This window comes from Pelecanus crispus, chromosome 3 (genome assembly GCF_030463565.1).
Source record: "Pelecanus crispus isolate bPelCri1 chromosome 3, bPelCri1.pri, whole genome shotgun sequence".
NCBI lineage: Eukaryota > Metazoa > Chordata > Aves > Pelecaniformes > Pelecanidae > Pelecanus > Pelecanus crispus.
In genome coordinates, this window is record NC_134645.1 from 18,346,172 (window position 1) to 18,373,319 (window position 27,148).

The 27,148-nt window shown below is 39.0% G+C and overlaps 1 protein-coding gene across 1 annotated transcript in view; it reads left to right on the forward strand.

The window, feature by feature from the left end:
* Positions 1 to 27,148, forward strand: part of DISC1 (DISC1 scaffold protein) — a 190,006-nt gene that overhangs the window by 140,631 nt on the left and 22,227 nt on the right. Inside the window, exons 9-10 of the mRNA XM_075707503.1 lie at positions 4,068 to 4,128; positions 25,451 to 25,694. Of these exons, the coding sequence (XP_075563618.1) occupies positions 4,068 to 4,128; positions 25,451 to 25,694 (305 nt within the window). The remainder of the gene's footprint in view (positions 1 to 4,067; positions 4,129 to 25,450; positions 25,695 to 27,148) is intronic.

Consider the following 27,148-nt stretch of genomic DNA (forward strand, 5'->3'; position numbering starts at 1 on the left):
TTTATATTGTTCTTAAGAGCTAAATCTCATCCTAGATTCTCAAGTCGGGCAAAATTCTCATTGAAGCCAGTGGCAGTTTTGCTCTACCTGACTAATAAAGTATTTGAGAAGGAATGTAATGCTTGTGGATTGGAGAGGCTAATTGTGTAGGCTTCAGGTTTGTCGTGCAGGCAGGTAATGTCTGGCAGTTCTTTTCATGCTGGGTATAGATCTGCTAGCAGCCATTGCAGTTGTTCCAACCTTCAATTTTGTGTAAAAATGTGTGTCACTGTGCACTCCCACTCTCCACCCACCACCACCCCCCCCCCTAAAAAAAAAGAAAAAAGAAAAAAAAAAAAAAAGAAATAATGCCTTTTAAAATGGAAGGTAAAAAAATTAACTTTGGACTTTGTATCTCTGGGACTCAAGGTGTGGATCGCTTGTCTGGTAGAGAACTACAGACCTGTAGACTAGCACTTAAAAACTGCTGTGATATTGGCTATTAGTTTTTTGAGGCATCTAATTCAATTTTTAAGACTTATTTTTCTGAGGTGCCAAGCATCCACATCTGGAGCTTCCACATGGACACTGGGTTCAAGGTGTCCCCAGTCAGATACTCAGTTTTAGAAAGTTTTTGAAAATACTGATTGTATGATCCAAAGCATATGTCATGGTCCATAGGTCTTTGTAAGCTCAGTTTGTGAGGACCAAGACTGAAGGGTAAAAATGATGATACACCTTCATGTGCAGACTCAAACAATATTTATAAGTAATAGAAATAGCATTACCCCAGTGGGGCTGCTTTCAGATGAGAAGCAACACATAATGTTATTTTAAAAGAACACTGTGTAGGTTAATTATTGGAAGATATTTATGCAGCTTCTAAAATGGCAGATTTACGCACTGTACCAACTAAAAGGCCACCACAGGAGCCCACCACTGCCCCTCAGCTCTGTCTGACCAGGACTGATTCCAAGACTGGACTTTGCTGCTGTAAGGAGGAAGAAAAATATATGATAAAATAAGAGAAAGAAATGCTGAATCACTTTTCTTCAATTCAGGCTTCACAAGAAAAGTGTATTTTTAATGTTAGCAAATACCCTGGTGTCTGATCTTCTGTGAGTATTTATACTTCTTTATTTTAATAACTTCCCTCAAGGCCAGTATGAGCTAAGCATGTAAATCCCCAAAGAACTGATGAAAAAACCGATCCCATTCACTTAAATGTAAAAATAAACCATTGGGCATGTTTATGCAGAAAAGAGTCTCATAAATTATTATCACTTTTTTCCCTCTGTCATCTAGTACTTTCTTAGCTAGATTGAAGGCACACACAGCTTCCTGTTTGCATTTCTTTGCTTTGAAGTGATGGTGAATAGATTCATTAAAGAAGAACAAAAAATCTGCTAATTTGTTGTTTGTCTTCTGTTTCAAATGGATGATCTAGAAGGCTGAAAGTAGTTCTGTATTTGTTGCAGTGCTGCTTGCAGTTCATTGCGAGGGAAGTAACCTCCATTGGATTTTTAGTCAGTGTTTTCCTTCCAGCAAAACCTCCAGGTCACAGCTCTTCCAGTTACATGCAGAAGGTGGCAAGGAGACAAAGCTAGTCTGGGGAGCTTTCTCTTTCAGCAGCGAAGTTTGCATTTCTTTTAATGTAGTTAAAACATTTGACAGGGGAGAGTAGGGTTTAGTGATGTGAGGTGATTTCCAAATGAGTGTTAGCTTTTTACTGACCTACTTTTGACTAGTGGTGTGTTCTTGTCCATTACTTTTTGTCATTGAATAATGCTGATATATTAAGCTCTGTGCTTCAAGGGCATTGTAAAATTGCATGTAGGGGCAGGACTGAACTGTGAAAGTGCGAATTACTCTATCAGATCATACCCAATTAAAAAGTGACAAGCACAGCAGGAGAAATTGAAAGCAAGGTTTATCTTTCATGTAACTAAGAAGTCACTATATCGGTTAGAAACAAAGTGAGTGTGAAACAGATTCTCCACCTCTTCTCATCCCTCTCCAAAAATTAATAATATCTGCTGACTTCATTATCTGAAAGAATAAGCCCCTGAGTTGTAACAGCTCACATTGAAGGATATTATGACAATAGCAAGAGAAGGGGAAGTACGTAGCCATAGGCCTTTAAGCTATCTGCTATCAAAGCGTGTGCTGAACCTCAGGTCAGTGCATTGGGGATAGACGGATAGGGAGTTTGGAAAAAGTGGTGGTAGTTTATATAAAGCTGTAGTGCGTCATTAAAGGAAGACTTGCAGTCTTGCAGGCTCTCCTCAGTTCCGCAGGAAGCATAGGAATAAAAGCATGGTAAGGAAACCCGGCACTTCTGTTAAGCCCTGTAGTTGTTATAAAACTCCTACAAGCTAAGGAAACTTAAGTCTCCAGTGCCATTGCAAAAATCCTTATATAACCTTTTGCATAACATTCACCAGTACTCTTCTGATGGTGAGATGGGTCTGTGAATGTCTAAATGAATGCAGTTGTCTATGTACAATATAATCTTCCAGAATCCTGCTGGCTCAAGATGTTGTGTTGCAGAACCTGTTCTGACAGTGAACCTGGATTAAAACCTTATGAAAAAAACTGTGGTGCTTTCCAGAGTACTGGGGTTGTGGTGGGTTCGGGGTTTTTTTTGTTTTGGGTTTGGGGTTTTTTTTGGTGGGTTGGTTGGGGGGTTTTTTGGGGTTTTTTTTTTTGGCTAATCCAATAAATTATCTTGTAAAATAAACAAAAAAAACACCTGAAAAGTAAATCAGCTTTGCAAAATGTGTCCTATATTTGCTATTGGGATGCAGACTGCTTGAGTTATGTGTGACTGCTGTGTGACCAGGTGAAGACCACCTTCTGCAGGCAGTCGGTTACATTGACCCTGACACTTGCTGCTAATAGTATTACCTAGGCAGTTTCAGTCAGCGAACTCCTCTATGTGTGTGTGTGAACACAACTTTAGCACAGCTGATTTGGTTAACGCCGAGTTTTCAGATTAGGTTTTAGTGTGTGATGTTCTACTTGGTAGAAGAAAAAAAATACAAAAAATAAAAGGGGGAAATGAGAAATATGTGAAGCACTTGATATTTGTAATCTGTGCTTGGAGGCATTGTATTGTAGGGAAGCTAGGGGGAGATGGATGGGTAAGTTCACAGGGTGCCTGATCCATGTAGCAAGCTTTGTCCATAAAGACAGTGATGCTCTGTAGAACGCATCTTCCTATAAAATATATATTTAATTGATGTACAATGAGTTAAGAGTTTAAAAGTGACCAACTGATTTACAGTCCTACTAGACTTGGAGTTGGCAAGCAGCTGTGAGGGAGGGGGAGAAAAAAGTTATCATAATGTGAAAATGATTATCCTCTAAAAACCTCCATTTTCCTGGAGGACATTTACCTTTCCCCCCATTCATACCCATGATGGGAGTAGCAAGTGTCATCCAAAAGAATGGCTTTATTATTGTGTGTTATGGGGTGTAGTTTATTGGAGTTTCTTCTGAGTAGGGACTCACATGCAGGCAATATCTAGGTCCCCAGTTTAAAAACAAACAAACAAAAAAACCCCTCCCAAACACCAAACCACAAAAAAACCCCAAATCTTGTAACAATCTTGAGTGGTAATTCTTTCCATTCTATACTGTTTCAGTTCTATAGGAAGAAGTTTGATACAAGATTCATAACATGATTCATAACATTTGAAAAGACTCTTGTGCAGGGACTGATGAATTAGTTAGGCTTGCTTGCTTCTCCTGAAGGTAAAGGGGAGGACCTAGCTGTGTGGGTTTTCTTTCTTCTCTTTTCGTCCTTCCGTCCTTCCAACTGTGCCTTTGTTACTCACCATTTTTCTGGCACAACCAAGAGGTTAATGCATTAATTACTAGATATGTTAATGTAATACAGATGCAACAGACTTTCAAGAAAAAAAGGGATAAGACACCCACACTGTAATTTGAATGTGGAAAAGATTAATGGAAATCTCATTTCTAACTGCTATATGTAAAATTTGTGGGTAAGAGATGAGTTGGTTTAAAAAAAATACAAAACTTTGCAGTTATACCATTACCTAACTTTGACTTTTATTTTACAGTGACCAGTGTAAAAGAAAATGCTGAAAAGTACATGGAGATGCTGGAGGATAAACTACATAGGTGAGGATGATATCATAGAAACCTTTGAAAGCTTAAAAATGCTTGTTAATGCAGGATTGACATGCATAAAAGTGTTAGGGAATGTTTTGGAACTTGCATTACAGTAGTACCAAAAATAGTTCAAAGTTGGAAATCCCCTAACTGTTATTGTTAAGACCTCTGTTCAGGGCTATGTTCAGCAGCTTTGCCACCGGCCTGCGAATGGATGCAGGTAAAAGAAAGAATTGCTGCGTTCTTTAGTGCATAGGACTGCTCTGGAGCAGCGGTGGTACGGTGAGAGAAAAGGGAGCGTATCGTGCGGTTGGTGTTCATCACTCCAGCTCTGCCTGCAGGTGCTGTAATCAGCAGTGTGAGCTCTTGAACACCCAGAAGCCCTGAAGAATTGGGAATGTGTCAGCTGGCTGAAAAATCCCTGCTCTGTTCCTATGCAAAACCCAACTCTGAGTAGAGCCAAGGAATTGCTTACCAGAATTCTGGGCATCTTTAACAAGTAATGACTCCTTATATAACAGTTTGGAAAGAATGATATTTTGGGGGATTGTGGAAAGCAAATAGTAAACAAAGACAACAATGGAGGTATTTTAAGAACTGAATCCTAATGCATAATTTACTTCTTTTTAATGCCTTTTTTTTCTTTTTAAACAAATGCTAGCATTTATTTTTCCTTCTCTTGCTGTGTGAAGGGGGCTCTAGCTCACCCCTCGAATTCTAGGCTGCTCCTTGAAATATGGTTAGCAAATGTTGGAGTGCTGTTGTAATGGAATCTTCTGTGTTAGTGGACTTTGCCTTGCACAAGTATATTTGTATTGGAAAAGGCTTTCAAAGGCAGTAATTGGAGTCTCTGTCTTAATAAAATGCAACCCACCAAATTAGCACTGCTTCCATTGTTATTACTGAGCAAGTATAATTAATAAACTTATGGTCCTCATTATTTTGTGTTGTATTGATAAAGAAAGGGTTGTAGATCTCTCAATTTGCTCACTCATACTTTTGAATATAGAGGTATTTATTTTTCATAACTCTTAAATTTAAAGTCATTCAGAGCTGTGTGAAAAATTATGGAAAAGGACCTCGAAGATCAAGCTGTGTGTCTATGTGCTGCCTAACCCACTCTTAATAACATTTATACTCCATATACTCCAATCCATAAGTGTAAGACAAGTCTTAAGAACTTTCTGTGGGTTGTCTTTTTGAAAACCATATTCTTCATTAAAAAATAAAATATAAGGTATAACAGCATGTGTTGATGCCTCTAGGCTGTATGGATTTAGCTGACATATCAGGCTCCCAGAAGGAAGTAAATTTCTCTTTATTAAATACTTGGAGAATGTGTATACTTTTCTTTTCTCCTTCTGAGGATTTATCAGCTAGAATTTGCAGTTGTGGTTTGTTTTAATTTATTTATGCCTTTTTGTATAATTTTGGGGGTGTCTACCTGGACTTTTCTGCATCAATATCTTAAATTGCAACACATTTTTATGTGTCTTGATAGGTGTTGTTAATGAGCTTTGCAGCATGCTTTTTTCTCTCTTCCTGCTATTTGTGGGAGAAATTTCCATGCTGAACTGCTGGTATTCATCCTGCATCTGTGGGAAGTATCATTTTAGGGGAAGGGTTAAAAGTTAAACCCTCTGTTTGGCACTGCTTTATATTTTGGAAGCATTTTTTATGAACAGTCATTGACCATTTCAAACTTCCCTTAGCAGATTTAAGAGTTGTCCAATATTGTAACAGAATTTGTTGCTTTTGTATGCAAGGGTTACCTTCCTCAGTACCACATAGACCTGGGACTGTTTCAGTGTAGGTTTTCTGTTGCAACCAGGCTACAGGCTTCAAAGTTTTGCTGTTGAGATAAGTGTTCTTCCCAGCCTATGCTGAGGACACAAATGCATGAAGTCCAAGTATATCGCTGCAGCGTACTGGTGCATTTAGCATGCACTTCAGAGCTTGCCATCAGCTTCTCTAACGGACTGTTGCGGTGTTGCCAAGCTTCTAAAATTTCCCTTCCTGCCCTTAAGAATTGGAAAAAAACCCTCAACAAAAAAAATCCCAACAACAACAAAACCCTCTAAAACTCACCAAATAAACCCAACAAAAAACTCCCCCAAAAAACCCACCACAGTGCTGGCCAAGCCCCCAGATGGCGAAGTCCTGTACCAGTGACAGTTTTTCAATATGTACAAATGGTATTACTCTAAAAATAGTTTATACCAAGTAAGGGCGGGCTAAGAATTTCTTTTAATAATGGTAGGAAGAGAAAATATCTAATGTTTTTACCAGAAAGAAGTCTAAGATAATACATCTTTAAAATGTCTTTATATTTATGCTAATAAAGTGGTTATAGATACTTGTTTTTTAAGGGTTCTTTTGACTTTAAGTAATTAACTACAACTGCTTTACAGCTTGAGTAATTAAAAAAAGTAAGCAAGAGCCCAAGAGGCTTCCCCCCCAAAAAAAGTAACTTGAGAGACTGTTTCTCTTTTTTTGGTCTTCATATTGATGCTCAGATTACACCATTATATACATTTCGTAACCTAAAGAAAGACTCTCTAAGGAAAGTTTGAAGAATAAGTTTTAAGTTTTTGTTGTAGACAGAGGTAGAATTTGCATCTGGCTCATGGATGGACTTTTTTGGATGCCTTTGAAACCAATAGAGGATCAAGTCTGTGCAGCATGAATTCAAATGAGCTTCTAAAGTTTTGTCTCCAGATGAAACATTATTTTGCTAGGTAATGTTTCAAATAAAAACAACCTAGACTCAAACCCCTTCAATTTAAGATACAGCTTCAAAAATAAGGTAGAACTGTTAGAAATGTAATTTTGGCAACTTTTATAATAGAAGAGAATTAATGAAGAAAACTCGGACCAAAACAGCTTTAATGAAGATTAAAGTTTAAAAAGTATCAATTTTTCAATTAAAATGTTGTGTCCCCCCCTCTCCTTTTCTCTTTTGTTTATTTTCTTAAGAAAAGTTTGGAATATATTCCTCTTGTGATTTTTTTTGTTGTTGTTCTTTTTTGGGGGGGAGAGAACCTAGCTTATTCACTGGAGTGCCTTTTTTTTGTGTTTTTTTTTTTTTTAAATAAATGCAGTACTTTTGACTGCAGCCTACAAAATGCATCTGTTCTCAAGTAGCTTAATAGAATGTTAATGTTTGATTAAGAACAGTGCTCTTTTAATAGCCTTGCACTGACAGAAAAAAAAGGGAAAATATGCATTGACAAAAAAGGAAATATGTTCAGTATCTAATAATTTCCCCCCAAAGAAGGCTAACCACCCATTAAGTATACAGATTACTTGACATCGTTTTTTCCTTTTAAAATACAGCTTGTACTCTGAGCAGTGGATTGACGGTTGCTGAAGGTAGTCTCCTTCAAGAAAAGAATAAATAAATAGCATGTTTAATAATCCTGCAGGTTGTCTCTTTTCCAGTCAGCAATATATATCAAGCCACTCCTAGAGTTTATACAGTAAATCACTAGCTGCTCTTTTGAGAGTGTAAGTACTGTTGCCATCACTTCCACATAGCCCTTGCAAATCGCTTACCTTTTGTTAGTAAACAGGAGATGTGCAAAAGTGGTCAGAGTTAGGATAATGAAACTGTGTTCAGTGAAGATATCTTTCTGTATGAATATCTGAAGTGCAAGAAGTTTTGCTTAGATAATTTCAGCTCATCACTTGAGCCATTTAAGAGGGATTGTACAGAAGTGTACTATAGTTGTCTGAAAGCTCTTTGAAAGTCAGCTGAGCATCTTCTTGCAGGACCCTTGTTCTGCCACAGAAAATGTATTTCTTCATCTCACTTCTTTCTACTCCAAGTGAAGGCTCTGCTGGGGCTTTACATCATTACCATGACTAAAGTAGGCTTCAAGAATCCAACTCTTTCAAGAACCACCAAGTTCTGCCATAAGTGAGCTTAAGTCATGTTGAGAGTTCAACGTCGTTGAGGGTCATGAATTGAGCCCAGGAAAGAGTGCTATAAAGCCATAAGAGCAGAAGATTCGGGTTGGTATTTCATGCTTAAATGCTGTCCTGCATGGCATTGCAAGTTATGCCTGAGCGATTAATGATAGATACGATATGCAATGAAGGAGCATCTCACAAGTGAGGGGGAAGGAGACAGAGAGCAAATAAAACATCAGGAGAAAACAAAGATCTTGGGACCATCATTTAACTTTCTGCATGCACTCAGAATGTAAGAGCCAGACCTGTCATGCAAAATTGAACCCCGAGGCAGCAGAAACCCCAGAAGGAGCTGCCTTCATTGCTAATTAAAAAATTAGATGTTTAAACATTTCTCAAGACTGCCATGGTTTTCTGCAGTGAGTTGGGGCCAGGTCCCTGCATCCAACTGGAGCTTTTTAGCCTCCTGCACCCACTCAGAGCCTTGTTTGAAGTCTGACGCTGCTTTTGAAGAGCAGCCTGTGGTACCCAAGCCTACTGGTACAAGCTTGCAAAAATCAAGCGTTTTAATGACAAAGCCCTTCTGTGGCCATCTACAGACTCTTCTGTAAGGGTAGGATTTCATCTTGGGCTGTTAGTGCCCTGTATGTCATTGTGTAGAAAGCCTGGTGTTTGCTAGAGGAGAGCTGCTGTGCTAAGGCTGCAGAGTAAGGCTTTCCAAAAGCTTTTCCCTCTCATGTACGCAGCAGCGCAGGCATGCTTGGGAGCGCCAGATGGCCTGCGGTAATTTTGTGTAACCTGTGACCCGCCTCAGTCCCACTGAGGGCTGTTTCAGTTGCTGGGAGTGTCTTAGGAGTGCACAGGTAGGACTGAAATGCCACCTTTGCCTACCTCCCCGCAAGACTGCGTGTTTTCTGCTGCGCTTCCGAGAGAGCCCGCAGCCCCGTCCCTTGCTGGATAATGATCTCATCTTATTTTGCTTACCAACAGTTCTGCTGCAGGAGTGTTAAATGCAGGTTAGACAAAATACTAGATCCTTCTAGTGACTCATTTAGTCCCTTTTTTCTTCCCAGCTGGTCTAAGTCATACACAGCTGTGAGAACATTAGCTCAAAACTGTGAGCACCAGACACTTTATATGCGGTGATGCATTCCTTTATATCTCATGGCCCACATGGTGATGGCTTCTAAATCCCTTATCACAACTGCCTCAGGCTGGAAACAATTTTTTTGTACCAGCCGATGTAAAGATGACATTTCTTGAGCTGAGGGAATTTAATGTGATTGTGCTGTTCTCCAGGCCTCAGAAGATTATGCTGTGACTTCCATTCATCACAAAAACGGGGCTTTTTCTAATTCCCAGATAGGAATCATGAAATTATTTTGGGGGAAGAATATTGTTCAAGAATAACTGGTGACAATTACACAAAGGTGTTTTATTGAGCTATTTTCTGTGTTATTCTGCAAGAATGGGGACATGAATAAATATGCCTGCTAGTGAGATGTAATTTTCAGTGACTGTGCTTTGCTATTGTTGAATGATACAGCACCTGGTAACTTTGCAAATGTATGCAAAACCTTTCTTCTTTAATTGACTCTCTTTTGCTATTTGTCGTGGTTCATTTTCTGTTCAACAATGTTTGTTTTCATGTCAATGGTGGATTTTTTTCAACTCATGGATGCACAGTGCAGGAATTGTAGTGGAATCTTACCCTGATGTAAGGCGTGTTCATCTGCACAACTCTGTTCTCTGACGTGTGAAGGGGATTCTGTGTGTTTAGGACAACTTGTATTTACTGAAGAAGCAGAAGTTGAGCCCAAGGTGTGTTTTACCTGATCTCATACATCTGTGATTTTTTTTTTTTTTTTTTAAGGCTTTCAATCAAATATCACTTTACTAGTTCAGAACAAATGTGGCTGCAACCTGGTTGCTCAGACTGCTGGTGCACATGTGCATTCTGCACTGGAAATTTGTGGTTTTCTCATGCAGGCAGTGTTTTTAATGCATTTGAATGTGCAGTCTTCACCGAGCTCCATTCCTTCAGGCGAGACCTCTAATGTCCTGAGAGTTCCATGCCACAGGACAAGTCAGTATTAATTGCTACCACATCACATTCCAGTTTACTTGAAAATGAACAGTCTTAAACCAGTTATTCTTGTCCCTTATGACTCATCCTGTTAGTTTACATGCCATGTATCTTGAGTATCCTTTATAACATACTAAGTTTCAGAAATCTTTTCTGGGAGGAGAGCTGGGAAGGAATGCTCTCAACAGCACACTGAAGGGCCAGTGTTTCATACTGCTGATGGTCTTAAAGCTGGTCTAAGATGGTGCATCAAAAGGGGCTGAGTGTCCTTGTGGATGCATAGGACTCTTTCTCATCTAGTTGCAACTTCTCTACTGTTCCTGTCTGTATGGCATATTACTTTTTTTCAATATAACATTGCTTATATAGGTGTAGTTTCCCAAAATGTGTTGTTTGCCCATGACTTCAAGCTGTTGCTTATGAGTGATCCTTACCTTGCTGAAAAGGTGCCCTTGGATGTCAGTGAAATCACTTGTGTTGCCTGCCCGTGCAACAAAGGGCTGCAGGACTAGACCCTGTGTGATATCTTAAATACTGAAGATTGGGAACATGGTTAGAACTTGATGCCACTGAATGTGAATATGGTAAATAACTTACCAGGTTCACAAAGCTGGGAGAAATTTTTGCACACTTCTGTGATGTCTGAAGGCATTCTGCCTCACCTGTGGTTTGCTGTTCTTTAGCGTCAAACAGTCTCTTTTGAACATACTGTGTAGTTTTACCATACCAAGCTTGTCTGGGTTCAGTAATGTTGAAAAAGCATTGCAGTGTCACCAAACCCACATGGGGAGGATCAAAGACTTGATTTGGAGAATCAATTCTCCTTGTTGTGAATGATACATTTGCTTTGCTGCAGTTACCTTATTCTTCAGTCTGCATGAGAGACACTGTCATGAAAACAGAATTATTGTTTCTTAAAAGGCTCATGTTTTCCCGATATTCTTTTCCAGCCTGAAAACAGCAACTTATGTCAGAGCACTTTACTTTGCTGTGGAAAGGTTATGATATCATGAATTGAAGGATTATCAATTCAGCTGTGTAACTGGTAACAAGAACGTAGGAACTTGTGAAGAAAAATAGCATTTTAAATAGATTTCTATAAGGGAGGGAAGAATTGGCAAAACCAGCATGTATATGCAGAGTTGCTCCCACTCTATTCAGAAATAGTATTCAAGCTTTTTTTACTATCCCACTGATCTTTTGTTTTGGTACTATTGTAGTGAGGGAAAGTTCACTTGCTCAAAATATTAATGAATAAAAGGAGCTGTGAATAATGAAAAGCAAACTGCGAAGTGTGCTAGTTAATAAATTACAAGTGATTTTTTTGGCCCAGCCTTATTTTGGGAGATGCATCATCTTTTTTTTTAATAGTTTTGGAAACCTAGTTTTCACAATGGTGAATCCAGTTAGCAAAGAAGAAAAACTTAAGTATCCTTTCTTACTCTGTTTCTTTTGTTTTCCTTTGCTTTAAATGTTTGTGTGCTTTCTTGTTTGCTGTTCTTCTTTAATTGGTCTACCTTGAAGTTAGCATTCTTAACGAGGGGGCTTTCTGATTCTCCTCCTCATCTTTCCTTTATTGGGGCTTCTCTTCCTTCCTTCCACTAGTCTCATTTCCACTTTGTAAATTTTATTCTTTCTTTCTTTTATTTCCAACTTTATTCCTTAGCACACCTATTTTTGTGTATTTCCTCTCTATATATTATGGGAGGGGGAAGTTGGATAGTAGGAATGTAAGAAAGCACTTGATTCACAGAAAACCTAGTCTCACCTTTAAAACACAGCAGATTATTTTTCAAAATATCTTAGACTGCATGACCACAGTGTAGGTTCTCATTAAATGTTCATATTATCTTCACAATGACTTGCAATATTTTTGAAAATGTCTGCAATGTCCTGATGGAGTATCTTGGAAATTCTTAGTAAATTTAAATAATCTCACGAGAAATATGGTGGTATTGCTTCATGGAAATGGATTAGCCTAGATTAACTGGGTCCGGAGGAAAGGGGAGAATCTTTGCTGTTCCTTTTGTTTCTGGATGTGGAAAGTGTAGCTAATGCCCACAGGGGGTGGAAACTGAAATCATCTCCCTAGAAGTGCAGCAGATTAGAGTTTGTAATCATGTCTCTGCAGCATAATGCGCATTTCATCTTCAGAGTGGTCTGGTGCCATGTGCTAGTAGAGATCCTTTGGTAGACAAACTCATGTCTCGTGATGGGATGCAACTCTTAGTTCCTAACCTGTAACGTGTTTTTCAGCACTGGCAGAACTAATATTTATACCCATCTATAGATGAAATGCACATTGCACAAGCAGTAAAAATGGAGAAGGGCAAAGAATGTAATTGGCTTCTTCCACCAAGTCAGAAAATATTAAAAAAAAACCCAAATGCACAAAAAACTATTGCTTCTGTCTGTGGCCTCCACAAAGTAGGAAATCATTGCATTGATGGAGCCCACCAGGTCTTTTGTGGCAGTAGCGAGGATCTGCTGGCTCTGTGGTCATAAAATGAGTGCTTGCTGCAAGTAGAGAAGGACTTCAATTCCTGAGGAAGCATCTGCTAGCCGAGGTGTAGAAGGGACTTTCTGCAGAAAGGGAGAGATGTGATGGGGAGGCTTTGGGTCTGGCAGTTGCCTGGGGGAAGGAGACATAACACAAAATTTACTTTTCCACTTAAGTCCTAGTGGAGGGTTGGTGTTGCACCGATGTTTATTTGGTATATATTGTGCCCTGAACATTTTTTAATGACTGTTTGGCTTCTATATGAAACAGTAAGAAGTGAAGAAGGGCACAAGAATTACAAGCTTAGCAATTGTTGTTGTCTTTTATTCTCTTTTTTTGGCATTTTGCCTGTTGAGGGGTGCTGGGTCACAAATATTGATTTCTTTTTTCCTTTTTAATTGGGAAGTGGGGGAACTGTGGTACATGACTGTACTGTTTTATGAGAAGTAAGGGAAAGCTCTGTTCTTTTTAAATCTAATCTCAGCATTGAAACTAGATCTTTTTAGAAAAAAAAAAAAAAAGGTCAGATTTGGGGCTAGTTTCCAGTGTCTCATAAAGCTTTAGAAAAAGCAAAGCACATGGTCACACAGCCTTTAGTAACTCTCTGTCCATATTAATTCAGGTTTCATCCAGGCTTAGGGCTTTTTTGAAGTTACTGAATTAACTTCAGTAGTTAGTGTGCAGCATTGGCAAAGACAAGGTGACAGGGGATTTTGCCACTTATTCATAGAAAAGCTTGCCCGTCACCCCCTGTTCCCTCCAGGCTTTTTGTCTTCCGTTCACATTATACTTAGCATAGCAAAAATCATCAGAGGCCAAGGCTGGGTCTCCCCTTCTAAAAACAGAAAGTATTGCCCTTGCTTAAAAAGAAAATGTGCTGAAAGTTCACAGCCTCTCTAGCTGGATAGTAATTGTGTATTTTGTTAGGATCTTTTCTTATTCTTCATGCCTTTTTCTTACGCTGCATTGTTCTGGTGCTGGTCAGTCATGCCTGCAAAGCTGGAGTTCAACACTTTGCTGAAACTCATTAATGTCATGGTAGTCCTCTCCACTGCAAACTCTTGCCTCATCAAGAATAAGTAATTCTACATCACTGTGGTGTGCTGAGATCTTCTTATTTTGGAGCAGAAGTAATGTTTTCCTTTTTTTTTTTCTTCTTTTTTTTTTTTAATCACTTGTGCTTCCCTGTTTCCTCATCGTTTTCTATTTGATTGAATTACATGAATTTTATTAAGAGCTTGAAATTCATATTTATCAATTTTTTGTTTGTTAATCAGTGATACTTGTGAATGCAGAGAGGATCCCATTTTGTGCATGGTGAATGTCTAACATGACTGACATCAGTCATAGTGGCTTCCTCTTCCCTGAGAGTAGGTTGTGTGGCTTTTTGACCTGGAAGCCTATACAATTTTTCTTGTAGATATCTATGCTAATGTATGTTTGCATTCATGAAGGGAAGGTTGGTGCAGTGAGCTTTGGTGATTTGCTTCTAATAGTTTTCCATTTCCTATGCAAAGATGCTTTGGCTGTGGGAGATTTCTATCTCACAGCTCCATTGTGCTTCAGAAAGAGTGTTCAGCCACTGGCCTCATCCTAGGATTTTCAGAGGATGCGTGAAGATAAGGTCCAAGGCTGTCAACATGAGGATGCATTTGGAGTGTACTATAGCTTCTGTGGAGTTACCTTTGGATACTCTGACAAGCTAAAGGACAATGATTTCATTATCCCGTCCAGATAATAGAGAAAATGTGCAACAGGAGGTGCTAGCATTATTTGCAGATGTCTAGTAAGAGCACAGAGTCAGGTGAGAGGCACTCTAGAAACTAGGGACTGAGTTTGAAAAACTGATAAAAAACCATCTGCTTAAGCAGGAGACTGTTTCCAGTAATTTTGTGGGACTTTTCCCAGTCTTTTATTTTTACTAAGAAAAAAGTGAGTGCATCATGGCTGTAAACTTTTCAAAGTGCTTCTCTTTGCCCATCAGCATCACCTGTGCCTGGCTCGGCTCTGCCCTGCTGTTGTCTTCTCCATGACCTGATTTCATACAAGTCTCAAGCTATCTTAGTGTGAGGGGAGGGAAGGATGCGCAAAGCTGTTTATCACCTCTGTGTCCATGGCATTAAGCTTTTGCTTTCTTACCAGCTCCTCTTGGTGGTTGCATGTAGGTGAATATATGTAGTAAGACCTGATCCCTTCTGAACTTTGGCAAGAAAATTGTTCAGAGGTGGATGTGTATTTTCCTGCTGCTACTGTTTTTGAGTGCATCGCTGAAGACAAGACTTGAAACCCATTTGTACATTTTTCAGAAGCTTTGTCATCTTTCTTGAGCAGGATTGCCATCAACAGTAGTAATCGGTGTAGAGCGATCAAGGAAGATGGGGATGGATGTCTGACATCATCTGCCTGCTGTCCAGCAGTGCTGCTGAATCCTCCTGTCCTCTGTGTGGACAATACTTTGCACAAAGTCCTAATTGGCCGATTAGATACAAGCATCATGATAATTAAACAAGTAGAAAATAAATAAAGTCTCATCACCTGCCTAGCCTGAGTATAAAGACATAGGATAACTCTATCTTGCATGCAGCTGGGACAGTCTTTCACATTAGCATTTGGAAGCATCCATTACGTTGTGCTTACTGCTGGGAATGGACTCTGCCAGTTTGGGCAGACACGCAGGCCCCGGGAAGCAACCAGTGTTCATTGTAGCTAAATGGGGTCCAACCAGGGAGGATCTGTAGACTCTGCTCTTTTTCTCTTGTTCTTTTTGAGCTGGAACATGATTTGGTTCCTGACCTTATTTGGCCCTACAGCCACAGTGGGTCATACTGTGCCCTCAGATGTTTCAGAGGAATTCCGTAAACATGCGGCTATTGACGTCAGTATTTGGCCAACACTCTCATTTTTCCAGGTGTTGTCTTCCTGATTACAAAGGTTGAGTTTCAGGTACATTCCCACATGATGACAATATATTATCTCTCCCAACTGTATCTCTTCTAAAAGGGCATTTCTTTGTCCTGTTGTTTTTAATTGTTATGTATGCTTAATTCCTGCTCAGTCAGTAGTGCACAGGATGGTTCACATTCCCAAATTCACTTGACACTGAAAGTCTAAATCTGTTATCCTTTCAGAGAGGGGAATATATTATAACCTGTTGAATTTTATATCAGAGGACAGAGGTGAATAAAAATGATAGGAGAATTGTAAATTCCTTCTATATGCTTCCTAACGCTTGTGGTCGGAGACTGTAGTAAACAACAAGAGATCAGGCTCATTATTCTAATTGCTTTGCAATAAGAACACATTCTTCTCTTGGTATAAATAGCTGTTGCTGCTATTGCAGCAATGGGGATTTGTGGCAGCTGAGAATGTGGCCTCAATGCGAACGCTGTGCCTTCTTCCTGTGGCATACTTTTGGAAACAAATGCATTTTCTTGGATTAGAACTGGGTGTGACTTTGAAAGCTGCTGAATTGCTTCAGTTTCAGTGGAAGTCAGTAGAAGTTGAATCCTTTGTGGGGTTCGAGCTCATGAAAGTATTTAGGCTTGTGCAGCAGCTCAACTGTTTGAACAGAGCTTAGATTAATACATAGATCCTGAGATGCATGCTTTCCAAAACCAGGGCCTAATTCAGGCCTCTTCTTTAAATCTGATTTGGGATAAAACAATAAATAGTGCAGAAAAAAAAATCTCTTTCCAGCAATTCCCATCCAGTCAAAAAAAACCCCCAACCTAACTGTTTAATGACATTGTGGGGCTTTGCTGTTATTGCAGGAGCCAAAGGCAAGCAGGATGCAGACTGAGTTATCAGAGTTAGTACCAAACTTGAAGGTGCTTTATCAGATTATGAATGAGGTGAATGATAAACTAGGGTTGAGAAGCTGGCTTTATGTGGACTGCTTAATAAGAAAAATTCCCTGGTAGCTTTCTCCTCATCTATCAAAGTTAAGTTTTTTACTCTTAGAATAGATTATTTATAATAGATGTTTCAGTGGAGGTAGGGGCAGAGGACCATTACTCTGTTCCTTTTTTTAAAGAGAAATAAATAGCCCTGAAAGCAGGTAGTAAATTTTTACGTTATAGATTAGTTAATATAGTAAAAATAAACTGTACAGTAAATGTAGGGACAAAATTGAGTAGTAAATTCTTACTACAAGGTGCCTTCCTTCTTCCCTTGTAAATTACTTAATTTCCTGCATTCGACATGTCGGTCCCATTTTTGCATCCACCTTGCATTAAGAATCAAAGTGAAAACCATCAGCTGCAGCAGTTTATCATTTTGTGTTTCCAGTGGAGATAATTTAAGTATAACACAGTGACATTGAATATTGATAGAAAGATGACAGGCTGTGATTAAAGTTTTGTGCCGGGTAAAATAAATGGCTGGAGGATTGAAGAGAAAATGACAAAAATATTGTTCGGTATTGTGTGGTATCTTGTTCTTTAATAACACTAATCAAATGTCCATTACTGGTTTTAAGCACTAGAAAAATTGTTCTTCCTCCTTGTTTTGAACAGACCTTTCAGGAAAGAAAAAGCAGACATAAAATATGTACATTTCACATAAAATACAAGGTGGTAGTTCTGTCCTTAAGGTGCTGATACCGTTGTTTTTTTTCTGTGGACAAGGGAAAGATGTCATGATTCTTAGCAGATTGTTTTTAGATTTCAGTTTAGATTCTAATCCTTCAGTATCCTGGATGCAGTAGGTAATGTTTTACTGATTGGAAGAATTTGTGGCTAATGAGTGTAGCTGATAGGCTTATATTTTTTTAAATATTTGGCAGAAAACACTGTCAGATATTTATGGTTTTCTGTTTACTGAGATCACTGTGAGGGGCCATGTATTTTTACACGAATATTATTTCTTATTTGTTGTTACTAGCCTCTTTCTGTGAAAAATTCTGAATGTCTTAATGGGAAGGAATTTTTTAAGAAATGTTTTATGAAGTCAGTTCAAGTTAATAGCATTTGAAAGGTCGGAGAACATTCCTTAGTAATCTTAGAATCCATTCATCATAGTAGAAAGCATTTACCCATTTTTTCTGAATTATACAATTTATAGAATTGGTGGTGTAACCTCATTATGCATATGTTCAAAATGCCCAAAACGGATTTAAAATATTAGCATGAGAACGTGAGAAATGCAAGAAATATTTTGACGCATTACATATAATTTAGATTTTCCGGAGGGGGCAGGTAGAGTGGAATTTATGGGAGAGAGTACAACTTATGTCTCGTTCATCACTTTGTTAACATACAGTTATTGCTGTAAAACATAATGCTTCATTAAATTAAAAGCTATGGAACTAGAGAGAAAAATGGAATTCTGGAAGGAGATCAGATACGCTGGTCCAATATGCTGGTTTGCTTCCAGCCCTTCCTCCTAATGCATGGTTTGTCTTGCCTTCTCCACTGAAGGCTGTATTTTCAATAATGTATCTCAGCTGCTGATAGAAATCATTCAGCTACAAATCCAAAGTAGGAAACTGCCTACACTTATAGCTTCCCTTTGTTTACCCTGCTTTGACAATTTGGTATGCACGTTTGAAAACTCTGTCCCGCATTTGTAGCACTGTGAAATATGTAATAGTTACATGGTACGTTGATTTTGCTTCAATGTAACTACCATTATGTTAGAAGAAGAGTATTTATACAAGTTAAAAAGGCTTATTTACTTCATATATGTGCATCTTCACATACCATGAAGTCCTTCACATGAGAATAAAACAATACAATTAAAACTGTTTACAAATAGAACATAATACATATAAACATAACGTAATTTAGATGTTCTCAGCTAGCTAATTCTATAGTGCAGCATATGCTTATTCTGTGCACGGACTTTCATAGGATCTTCATCTAAAGACACTACCTGGAGCTACCACAAGTAATAAAATGGCAGTGTTACCTGCTAGGTAACAGTGGGGGTGGGGATAGGATAGGAGAAAATAAGGGCAGGGAAGAAAAGAGTTCAATTTTCAACTGAAAGGAGTATAAAGACATGTGGAGGTTGTCCCTTCGGCCAGACCTGCAGAAATGCACTGTCCCTGGAGTGAAAGTTCAGACAGGGGCAAGGAGAGATGTGAAGAAGCAAGGTCTGTGCAGCAGGCAGCAGCAGTCTGAAGGAGATTGTGCACTCTTTGAGTCATTGTGTTCCAGAGTGGCATTTTTCCTTCCAAAGGGGTTTTGTTACACTTCAGTTCCATTCTGTGTTTTTTAGACTGGGCCTAGGGTGTCTACGGTGTTAAATAATCTCAGAAGAGCAGGTGTCTGCTCGTATTTGGGGTTCTCCACTAGTCTGAAATTTGGCGGATGTGGGCAAGGAGGGAATTGAACGGTTGCTCTTACTTTTGCTCACAAAGCCAAGAAGTGATAGCTCCTAATCCCAACATAACTTAAAAGGCTGTGATGGGTGTTCCCTAGCAATATCGTAGAGGTTAGATCACTCAACAAAGACACAGGAGACCTGGCTCCAGGTACTCTGCCTGCTGCACCTCCAGGTATACTCTGCCTGCTATATCCCTGCGGAGGGTGCCATAGCCACCATGTTGAGGGCTGGGCGGATCTGGGGGCTCTGCTCATCTGTCTCCTCAAATCTGTCCTTTTCTGCACATCTGCCTCTGCTCCTGGGATGCTGTAGAAAGCAGAGCCACTGGCATCACCCATTCTTCCAGCTGAGTGAAAGTAGCGTCTGCATCTCTGTGCTGCACTGTCACATCCTGTCTGGGTGTGCTGGATGTCTTTTGGATAGGACTGTTGTGCAGAGGACTTGTCTGTGGCTCATCAGGTTTAGATATTAGAAAAGTCAGCCCAGAGCAAAATTTTTATGTGTTGAAGATGTAGGAGTCTAGAAGTTAGATGGGGATTGTGAGGATTGCTTTCTTGGGCTCTTGTGGTTCTGGTCCAGAGTATTCTCTGGTAGGTCTAACATGACATTTACAGAGCATCAGCTACTTGTGGTTTTCTAGATATTATGGTATGTTTTATAAGGGAGAAAGCAAGGTCAGAGAAACAAATTGCTTGTGCCAGAGAGAAGTACTGCAAGCTTCAGACTTTGCCTGGGAGTTCTAGCTAGTCTCCAAGGTAGATGTTAGAGCAGGTTGTCATCTGAAAGGGGAGTGTGGAGTCTCCTGACCTTCTGGGAGTGAGTCTTGTTTTTACATGGAGAAGTGCAATAATAGTGCTGAACAGCAAACAGGTGTTGTCAGTGAGCTTTGAAATAAGGGATTAGGAAGAATGTCTCCCGCACTGGGGGACAAGCATGTGATTAGAACAATATGAAGTCAATTCATGAGATTTTCAGCTCCTGAAGAAATTGGAGAGAAGGGACACAATGCAAGGAATTGAAATGTGAAATTGAGGTTGTATGAAGGGGTTTATAGGATTAAGGAGACTTGCAAGAAGAAAAAAACAAAAGGTTTTGATTTTGGATGTTTAGAAAAGGTGACTTTCTAGTGCGCAGGCCAAGGAAAAAAAAATTTTGTTGTTCCAGCAGAGTCCAGGTTTTCTTTGTCCCTTTTCCTGCACTGTCTGTCTTCTCTCTTTTATGTTCATCAGCTGAGAGCTGTGATCTGATGAGCCCTAGCTGTACCTTCTCCCTTATCAATCCGCTGTTGCACACCAGCCAGACAGGGAAAACAGGGTTATATGCCTCCCTCTCCTTAGAGCCTCATGTGACCCACTGGTAGGAACATTGTAGTCCTTAGTTTGTTCAACAGATTGGTTGTAGGCATCTTAAAAAAAAAACAGCTAAGGTTAAAGATCAAGAACTGATCAGGCTGGAAACCTTTTTTTATGAAGGAGACAAGCAAAACATATTCTTGAAGTAGTAAATACTTGTTAAATATAAGAAGGGCTATTAATGCATGACTGTGAATTAATCTGATAAACCAAATCAGAGGGGTGGATTTCTGCTAACAGTAAAGCAATATGGTTTGCCTGCCTTCCTCTAAGTATTATTACTCCATACTTTCTTTCACTTGCCTTTGTTCACTGCATGGCTGTTGTCTTAAGAAAAGGCAAACAAAGACATACCTAAATGTAGAGTAAGAAGAGCTAGTTCCTTTCCTGTGGTGCAAAATATAAATAGAAGTGAGTGACCAAAATATAGAGAAACATTCCCTAGTTTGTACAATAGATCAACAAAGAATGGGGATATAGAGCAAAGTCTTTTGATTCGCATTGCCATTTTCTGCAAGCCTCAAAACTTTCCAATCATTGTAATTGTTGTAATGCAAATCCCTGTTGTTTCTGCCAGACTATTTTTGTTGCATTTCGTTTGCTTTCTTGTCAGAGAAAACTGCCTTTAGGGTCACCGAATGCAGTGTTAACATGTGTGCCAGGTACTAGGAAAAGGTAGGTACATGCTTTCCTGAATCCACACCTTAGTGTGGCTCACCTATTAGAAAGAAGTTGTCTAGAGTATTTCTTCTTAGTGATGGTTAATCTCCCCTCATAAGTTACCTTTTGTTTATGCAGTTTCTAAATAGATGTGTTACTGTGTAGCCTTTGAGCTTCAGTCTCACTCTCTTGGTTTTCAAGATGTGGCTTCTTACAGGGATTTCCCTTAAAATAAGCAACATCTTCTGTCAATACACGGTGTTGACCTCAGGGTGTTATAAACCACTTTTAAAAATTCACTCACCCAGGGGCATTCCTAAAAACTAGAGATGAGGAGATTTACAAGTAATGATATCTCCCTGTGCTGATTCCAGTTTGCTTTTGAGGAGATTTTGGGGGACTTTGGTTTGGTTTTTGGTTGTTTAGGGTTTTTTAATATAAAATCTTTTGGCTATTTTTACACGGGCATGTTTTCATTTAGGCTATAATGTTGAGGAACTGAATGTGCCTTTTGTATGTATGCAGAGCCCTCAGTAGGAAAGTAGTGTTCTCGTAGTTCCAGTTAGCACTATAAATAGCTTTAGAATAATGTACTGAGAGCCACATAGAGGGCCCCCATTGATATCTCTGGGAATCTTGTGAAAAGACAGAGGAGCAATGTTCTTTGGACTTCAGGGAAGAGAGAGAGAATCCTTGCTGGATATGACTCTTAACACGAATTTCTCCCAATGTTATGTGAAGATTGAAGATATCATCTATTTTCTTTGTACCCTCTGGTCTCCGGTATTGTTTCCTAGAAAACTACTTGAGATTTGGTAAAGGCATCTGCAATTACAATTTCAATTTCCACTTTACTCAAGGATAAACGTGTCTGTTCCACATTCATTTCCTCATGTCCATAAACAGCTCTGTTTCTCTGACAGCTCTTTCATCATCATCAACTTGACCTAATCCAGAATTCTCCCTGCTGCGTCCTTTTGTGTTGCTGTGGATGTCTTGGCCGTTCTTCAAGTCAACTTAGGCCTGCTCTTGTAGATTCTTTCTGCAAAGTATCCTTGAGATAAGACTTGTCCCAGCTATCCATACAGCTAAAAAATTGCTCAGGTTGAGTCTTGCATCTCACTTACTTCAACGTCCATTTCCCTGGCTGTGACTTGACAAAAGCAGCCTTGCCCTACCCTCATCCATTCAAAGTGCTGTTGCTACTGCAATGACTGTTCTCTCTCTCTCTCTCTCTCTCTCTCTCTCTCTCTCTCTCTTTTAAATTTAATTCAATTCTATGTTTCTGATCATTTCACTTTGTTTGCTTTTCTCCGTTGGTTCCCTCTGTCCTGTCTCATCAAACATAACTACTAGCCTTCAATGTCAGGTCTGCTCACAATCTGTTACCACCTACTCAGTCTTTTTTTTTTTTTTTTAATATCAAAAGACTCAATTCCACTTAGAGATGTTAAACCACATTGGGATCAATCACTTGCCGATTATGTTTTTATACTAGCATCTTTTGCCTTTCTTAAGTGATTCCTTTATGGAGGGATGGAGATCTTAGATATCCACTGACCTGTTTCATTGGCCTCCTGCAAGTCCTTAAAATTCTCATTCACTGTGATACCTCAGTGTGCTTGACAGTGATTAGACTAATTAGTTACTGATGTAACTAATTAAACTTTTATACTGTAACTAACGTGCCATGTTCAGTCCACTGTTGTCTCGGTGTTTCTTTGAACATCCTTGTCTATATCCTTGCTCTTGTTGCTTGTTTTAAACTTAGAAGTCTTTCTGAAAAAAGGGCCATCATTGTAATCTGTTTGGTGTTTGTACAAAGCCTTGCACTTTGGACTGATGAGCACTCTGGCACTTGGAAGTTCAGGATCAGTAGGTGGTTAAGGTATGCTTTGTTGTTGCTGGGTCTATATAAATGGTTGAAGGATTGTAATTTGTTGTGGATTCCAGCAAATTGTTCCTGGCACCTCCATTGAACTTGCCACATATACCACTTTGATAGTAATGTACAGACAGGCGTGTAACACCTAGAGGTTGATACATCGTAAAATATTTATAAGTATAGGAATAATATAAAATCTGGTCCAATCTCAATCCATCATTTTGAAAAGTTGCATACCTGAAAAAACTCACTGTGTTCAGTACAGGCATCCACATACTTTTGGCTTCATGGAGACTGCAAATGCACTTTTAGTGTGGATTGAGCATGAATAAACCAAACCTTAAAGTTCAACTGAGCTTGATTTTACACCTGATGTAAAAAGTAAAGATTTTTGCATGTGGGGGACAACATAATTTTTAATAATTATTTGATATGTGTTTCTGTGTCAGCTATTTGCAGCTTTCAAATAATTTTCATTAAAAATGTGTGTTTGAAAAATGCTTCTAAGCACTGAATTTCAAAATACAGACCAAAAGATGCAGAGTCCTTGGGCTTAGGTGTGTTCAGAATATCCAGGTATATGTTTGTTCACTGGTTTCAGTTGAAAAGTTTAGCGTAACATCTTAGTATCTCAGTTCAAGATGTATCAGAGTTTTACAGATACAATGATAAAACAAAGATGTCCTTAAAATAAAAGCAATCTATTAGCAGTATGTTCAGTAATTGCAGATTACTAAAATGTGTGTAAAACTTAGACACAATCAAAAGCCTGTTGACTGATGAGCTGAATCATGGCTGAATAACAGCAGCCCAGGCACCGTTACGCTGTACTTTTATATATGCTATTCATCTTCTCCACTGTGAATACTACGTACATGCATCACTATCTCTGTCCTAGTATTGTCAATAGAGCTCTTCATTAAATGGAATAACCAAAACAAGCTATCCACTGGAAGTGATGATTTAGGTCTCTAGTGTATTTTCTGAGCCTTTAATAATAAGCCATATATAGCTGCAAACAAACTTTTTCAAAAAGCAAGTAAATGGGCTTGTGTATGTCTGCAGGGAAATGTTTTGACTGTGTAACCATGATGATGTGACTGACAAGTAGAGAAACGGTGGGGGTTATTTTATTTTTCTGGCTTGGTAAGTGAAATGCCACCTGGATGGAACACAGAAGTGTAATCCAGTGAAGATTTTTTCCCTTTCTAATTAGTGATACTCTGAACTCCTTGGGGAAGACCAATTTGCGGACCTCATGCTGCCTTCAATAAACATGTATACTCACTCTAAGCACAGATCAAGTAGTTCACCTTCTGGAACTTAATTTTGCTCTCAGTCTCAAAATACTGCTGTGTGAATTTTACAGCTTGGTATCTTGTAGAGTTTGTAGAGTTAAAAACGTACCTTTGTTAGATTAATGAATTCATTGTGAGCAGTGCAGCTCCTTTATCCTTCATTTAGAAAAAAAGATAAGCTGGTATTTAATTTAGTCAGAAAAGTTAAAATCAAATAGCTATTTTCCTTCTTTTAGTCACTTATAATTGCTTACTTATTATATAGCAAATGATATAATTTGAAAAGCACCGTGAAAAAAATATTGCGGTTATGAGATATTAGCATTCAAATCTGTCTGGAAGTGTGTATTGCCATGGGAATCCCATCCCAGGCTCTGCCACTGATCTGCTGTATTTCAGCAGGCAACCTACCTAATCTTTTGATTTCCTTAGACACAACACGTATTAAATGGAGATGTGACCACATCTTTTATGAGCAGCGTGATGTTAGTATTCAGTGTTTCATTCTGAAAAACTATTTATGCCTAGAATTCCCATTTACTTCAAGTGCAAATACCTATTGGACGTATCTCAGGACCAGTATCTGTAACATATATGGACATCTCTGAGAGATGATCAATGGATTAAAAGTATGAAGAAGTTTGGTATTTTGAATTTCCTAATACTTTTGGTTTTTTCTTTGGTGGGATAACAAAGTAGAAAAAAAAAAAAACCAAAACACATTAGTGAGAGACAAGGACAACACTCAAAAGTAGAAGACTGAAGGAAAGGAAGAGTATTATAGTTTAATCTAATTTCATTCACCAGAGTTGAAGCAAGCACATTTCAGTCTAACAAGAAATTTAGTGTACCTGTTTTCCAAAAATTAGAGCTGATTTAATGCAGTAAATAGTGTGATTGCTCATATAAGATCTTCTACATCAAATTATGGAAAACCACATGACTGCTTTTAGGATGACAGACTTGTATATCCGATAGCATGAAGGAAGCTCTGATTGTGATTGCGAGACACCTGGACTTGTGTCTGATCAGGAGAAGGTCACGTGCAGCCAGTGTGTGCCATACAGTTGGAAGCAACATCTTAGCACAAAAGTTTTTTTTATGGCATCAGCTTTGTAATAGGGCCATAATTTTCCTGCTTTTCAGTTTGAAATAACTTGTGTTATCTTTGTGGAAGTAGTTGAGCTGCTGTTGTTTTTTTTGTTGTTTTTATTTTCCTATCTAATAATAAGCAGTTACCCCAAAAGTTACTTGAAATAGCAACTATTCTCCCTGAACTGCAGTTTTATTTTCTTTTGGCTTTTATTTCAGCTGCAGGAGCCAGCTGCTCCAAAGAGTGTGGGAAGCTGACTTGGAGGCCTGTCAGCTGTTGATCCGAGGGTTTCAACTGAAAGAAACCAGTTGCTGTGTTTTTGAGGAAGAGGAGAACCAAATGGATGAGATGGAGATGACTGCTGATGGCCCGTCCGATTCTGAAAAAAGAAAAGAAGGTCACTTGCCAAAGGGCACAGAGTGGGGCACTGTTCCCTGCCCCAAGCACAGCGAGCTAAAAGAGGTATCTGAAATATTCTATAGCTGCATTTCAAGCAATATTGCTGGTTTTCCTCTTGAGAGGAGGAGTTGAATCTGGGTGATGGGTCAGCAGGGCAGGTTAAGTATGAACTTAACATCTGGTCTCCAATCTGGGACATGAATAAAATAGCTTATTAGCTTCTCAGAAGCCCTTCAACCCTTTTTCCTCTCACCATCAGTCTTTTTAAAATGTGGAAATGATTCAGGCAATGAATACAGAATATATATCAGGATTAAAAGGAAAAACGGTTAAGTATTTAACACAAATTGTCGGCTGTTCCTCATCTCACTGATGAGTTTCACTCCACGTTAGTTCTGCTGACTTGTTAGCCTGGATCTGTGTTAGCTGAAGTGAGGAGAGAGTAAGTTTTCTTCCCATAGTGTAATGGTCAAAGGCTTCCTAGCTCAGATGCCGGTAGGCTTCCAGCATCCAACAAATATTAAAAGGAGATAAAAATCATGAGGCTTGAAGGGCTTGACAGATTTCTTTTAAGTTTTTGTGTTCTGCTCTGGAATGCCATCCTTGCTTAAAAATGTACCTAATAATATTTTAACTGCACTGCCAAGGCAAACAAGCTGTTAAAAAGCTTCATCACCCAACAGCACCACTGTGACAAAAAAACCCCTCCAACAGGAGTTGTGAGTTTTATTATCTTGGAATTTGATTAAATGAAAAATGTGCTTAATTGCACCTGACATTAAGAGCCATTGAACTTTGTGTTACATTGAAAGCTGATGCCTAATTTTGCTTTTGTACTGGATGAGACTTAGTGGAAAGCAGGCCCTTGCCTTACTGTAAAATCTCCTCCTGTTAGTAGAATTCTGCTTTTAAATTGGGCTTCAGTAGTACTTGCAATCTTTTCTGGGAAAATGGTTTATGGACTGACTCCACATAGAGAGGATTTTTATTGGAAGTGGTCATCTGTGGCTTTGATATCCCCCCCTACTCCCCTCCCTTCATCATATTCCTGATGAGTTTGCTGAAGTAATACAAGCAGTTCAGTTGGTTATGGATAGATGCACTCCCCTTTCAGAAGCGCAGCTGAGAAGCTCTGGAGGGTTTGGGGTTTGTGACTGTATCTGTAGCACTCTTGAGATTTGTGCTGTAGATGATCACGTATTTCACCCCAGCAAGTCCAGACCATTTGCCCTTCATCTAACGTGCTTAAACTTTGTGCTGTAAATGCCTTTGCCTGGGATCTGGCCTATCCTGGTATCCTGAATAAACTCCATTTTGAGAACATGCCAAAATCCATTCAGAAGCTGATGTGTAAATATAAACGTGAAAATGCCCATCAGTGAAGGACCCGTGGAGGTATTCTGCATCTAGTTCCACAGCGCTCCTAGGACTGACAAACTTGAAAGAAAAAAAGAAGCAGTTTTGTAAATATAAGAATGGTAATGTGTCTTCCAGCTTTTAGAAGGAGTTGGGCAACA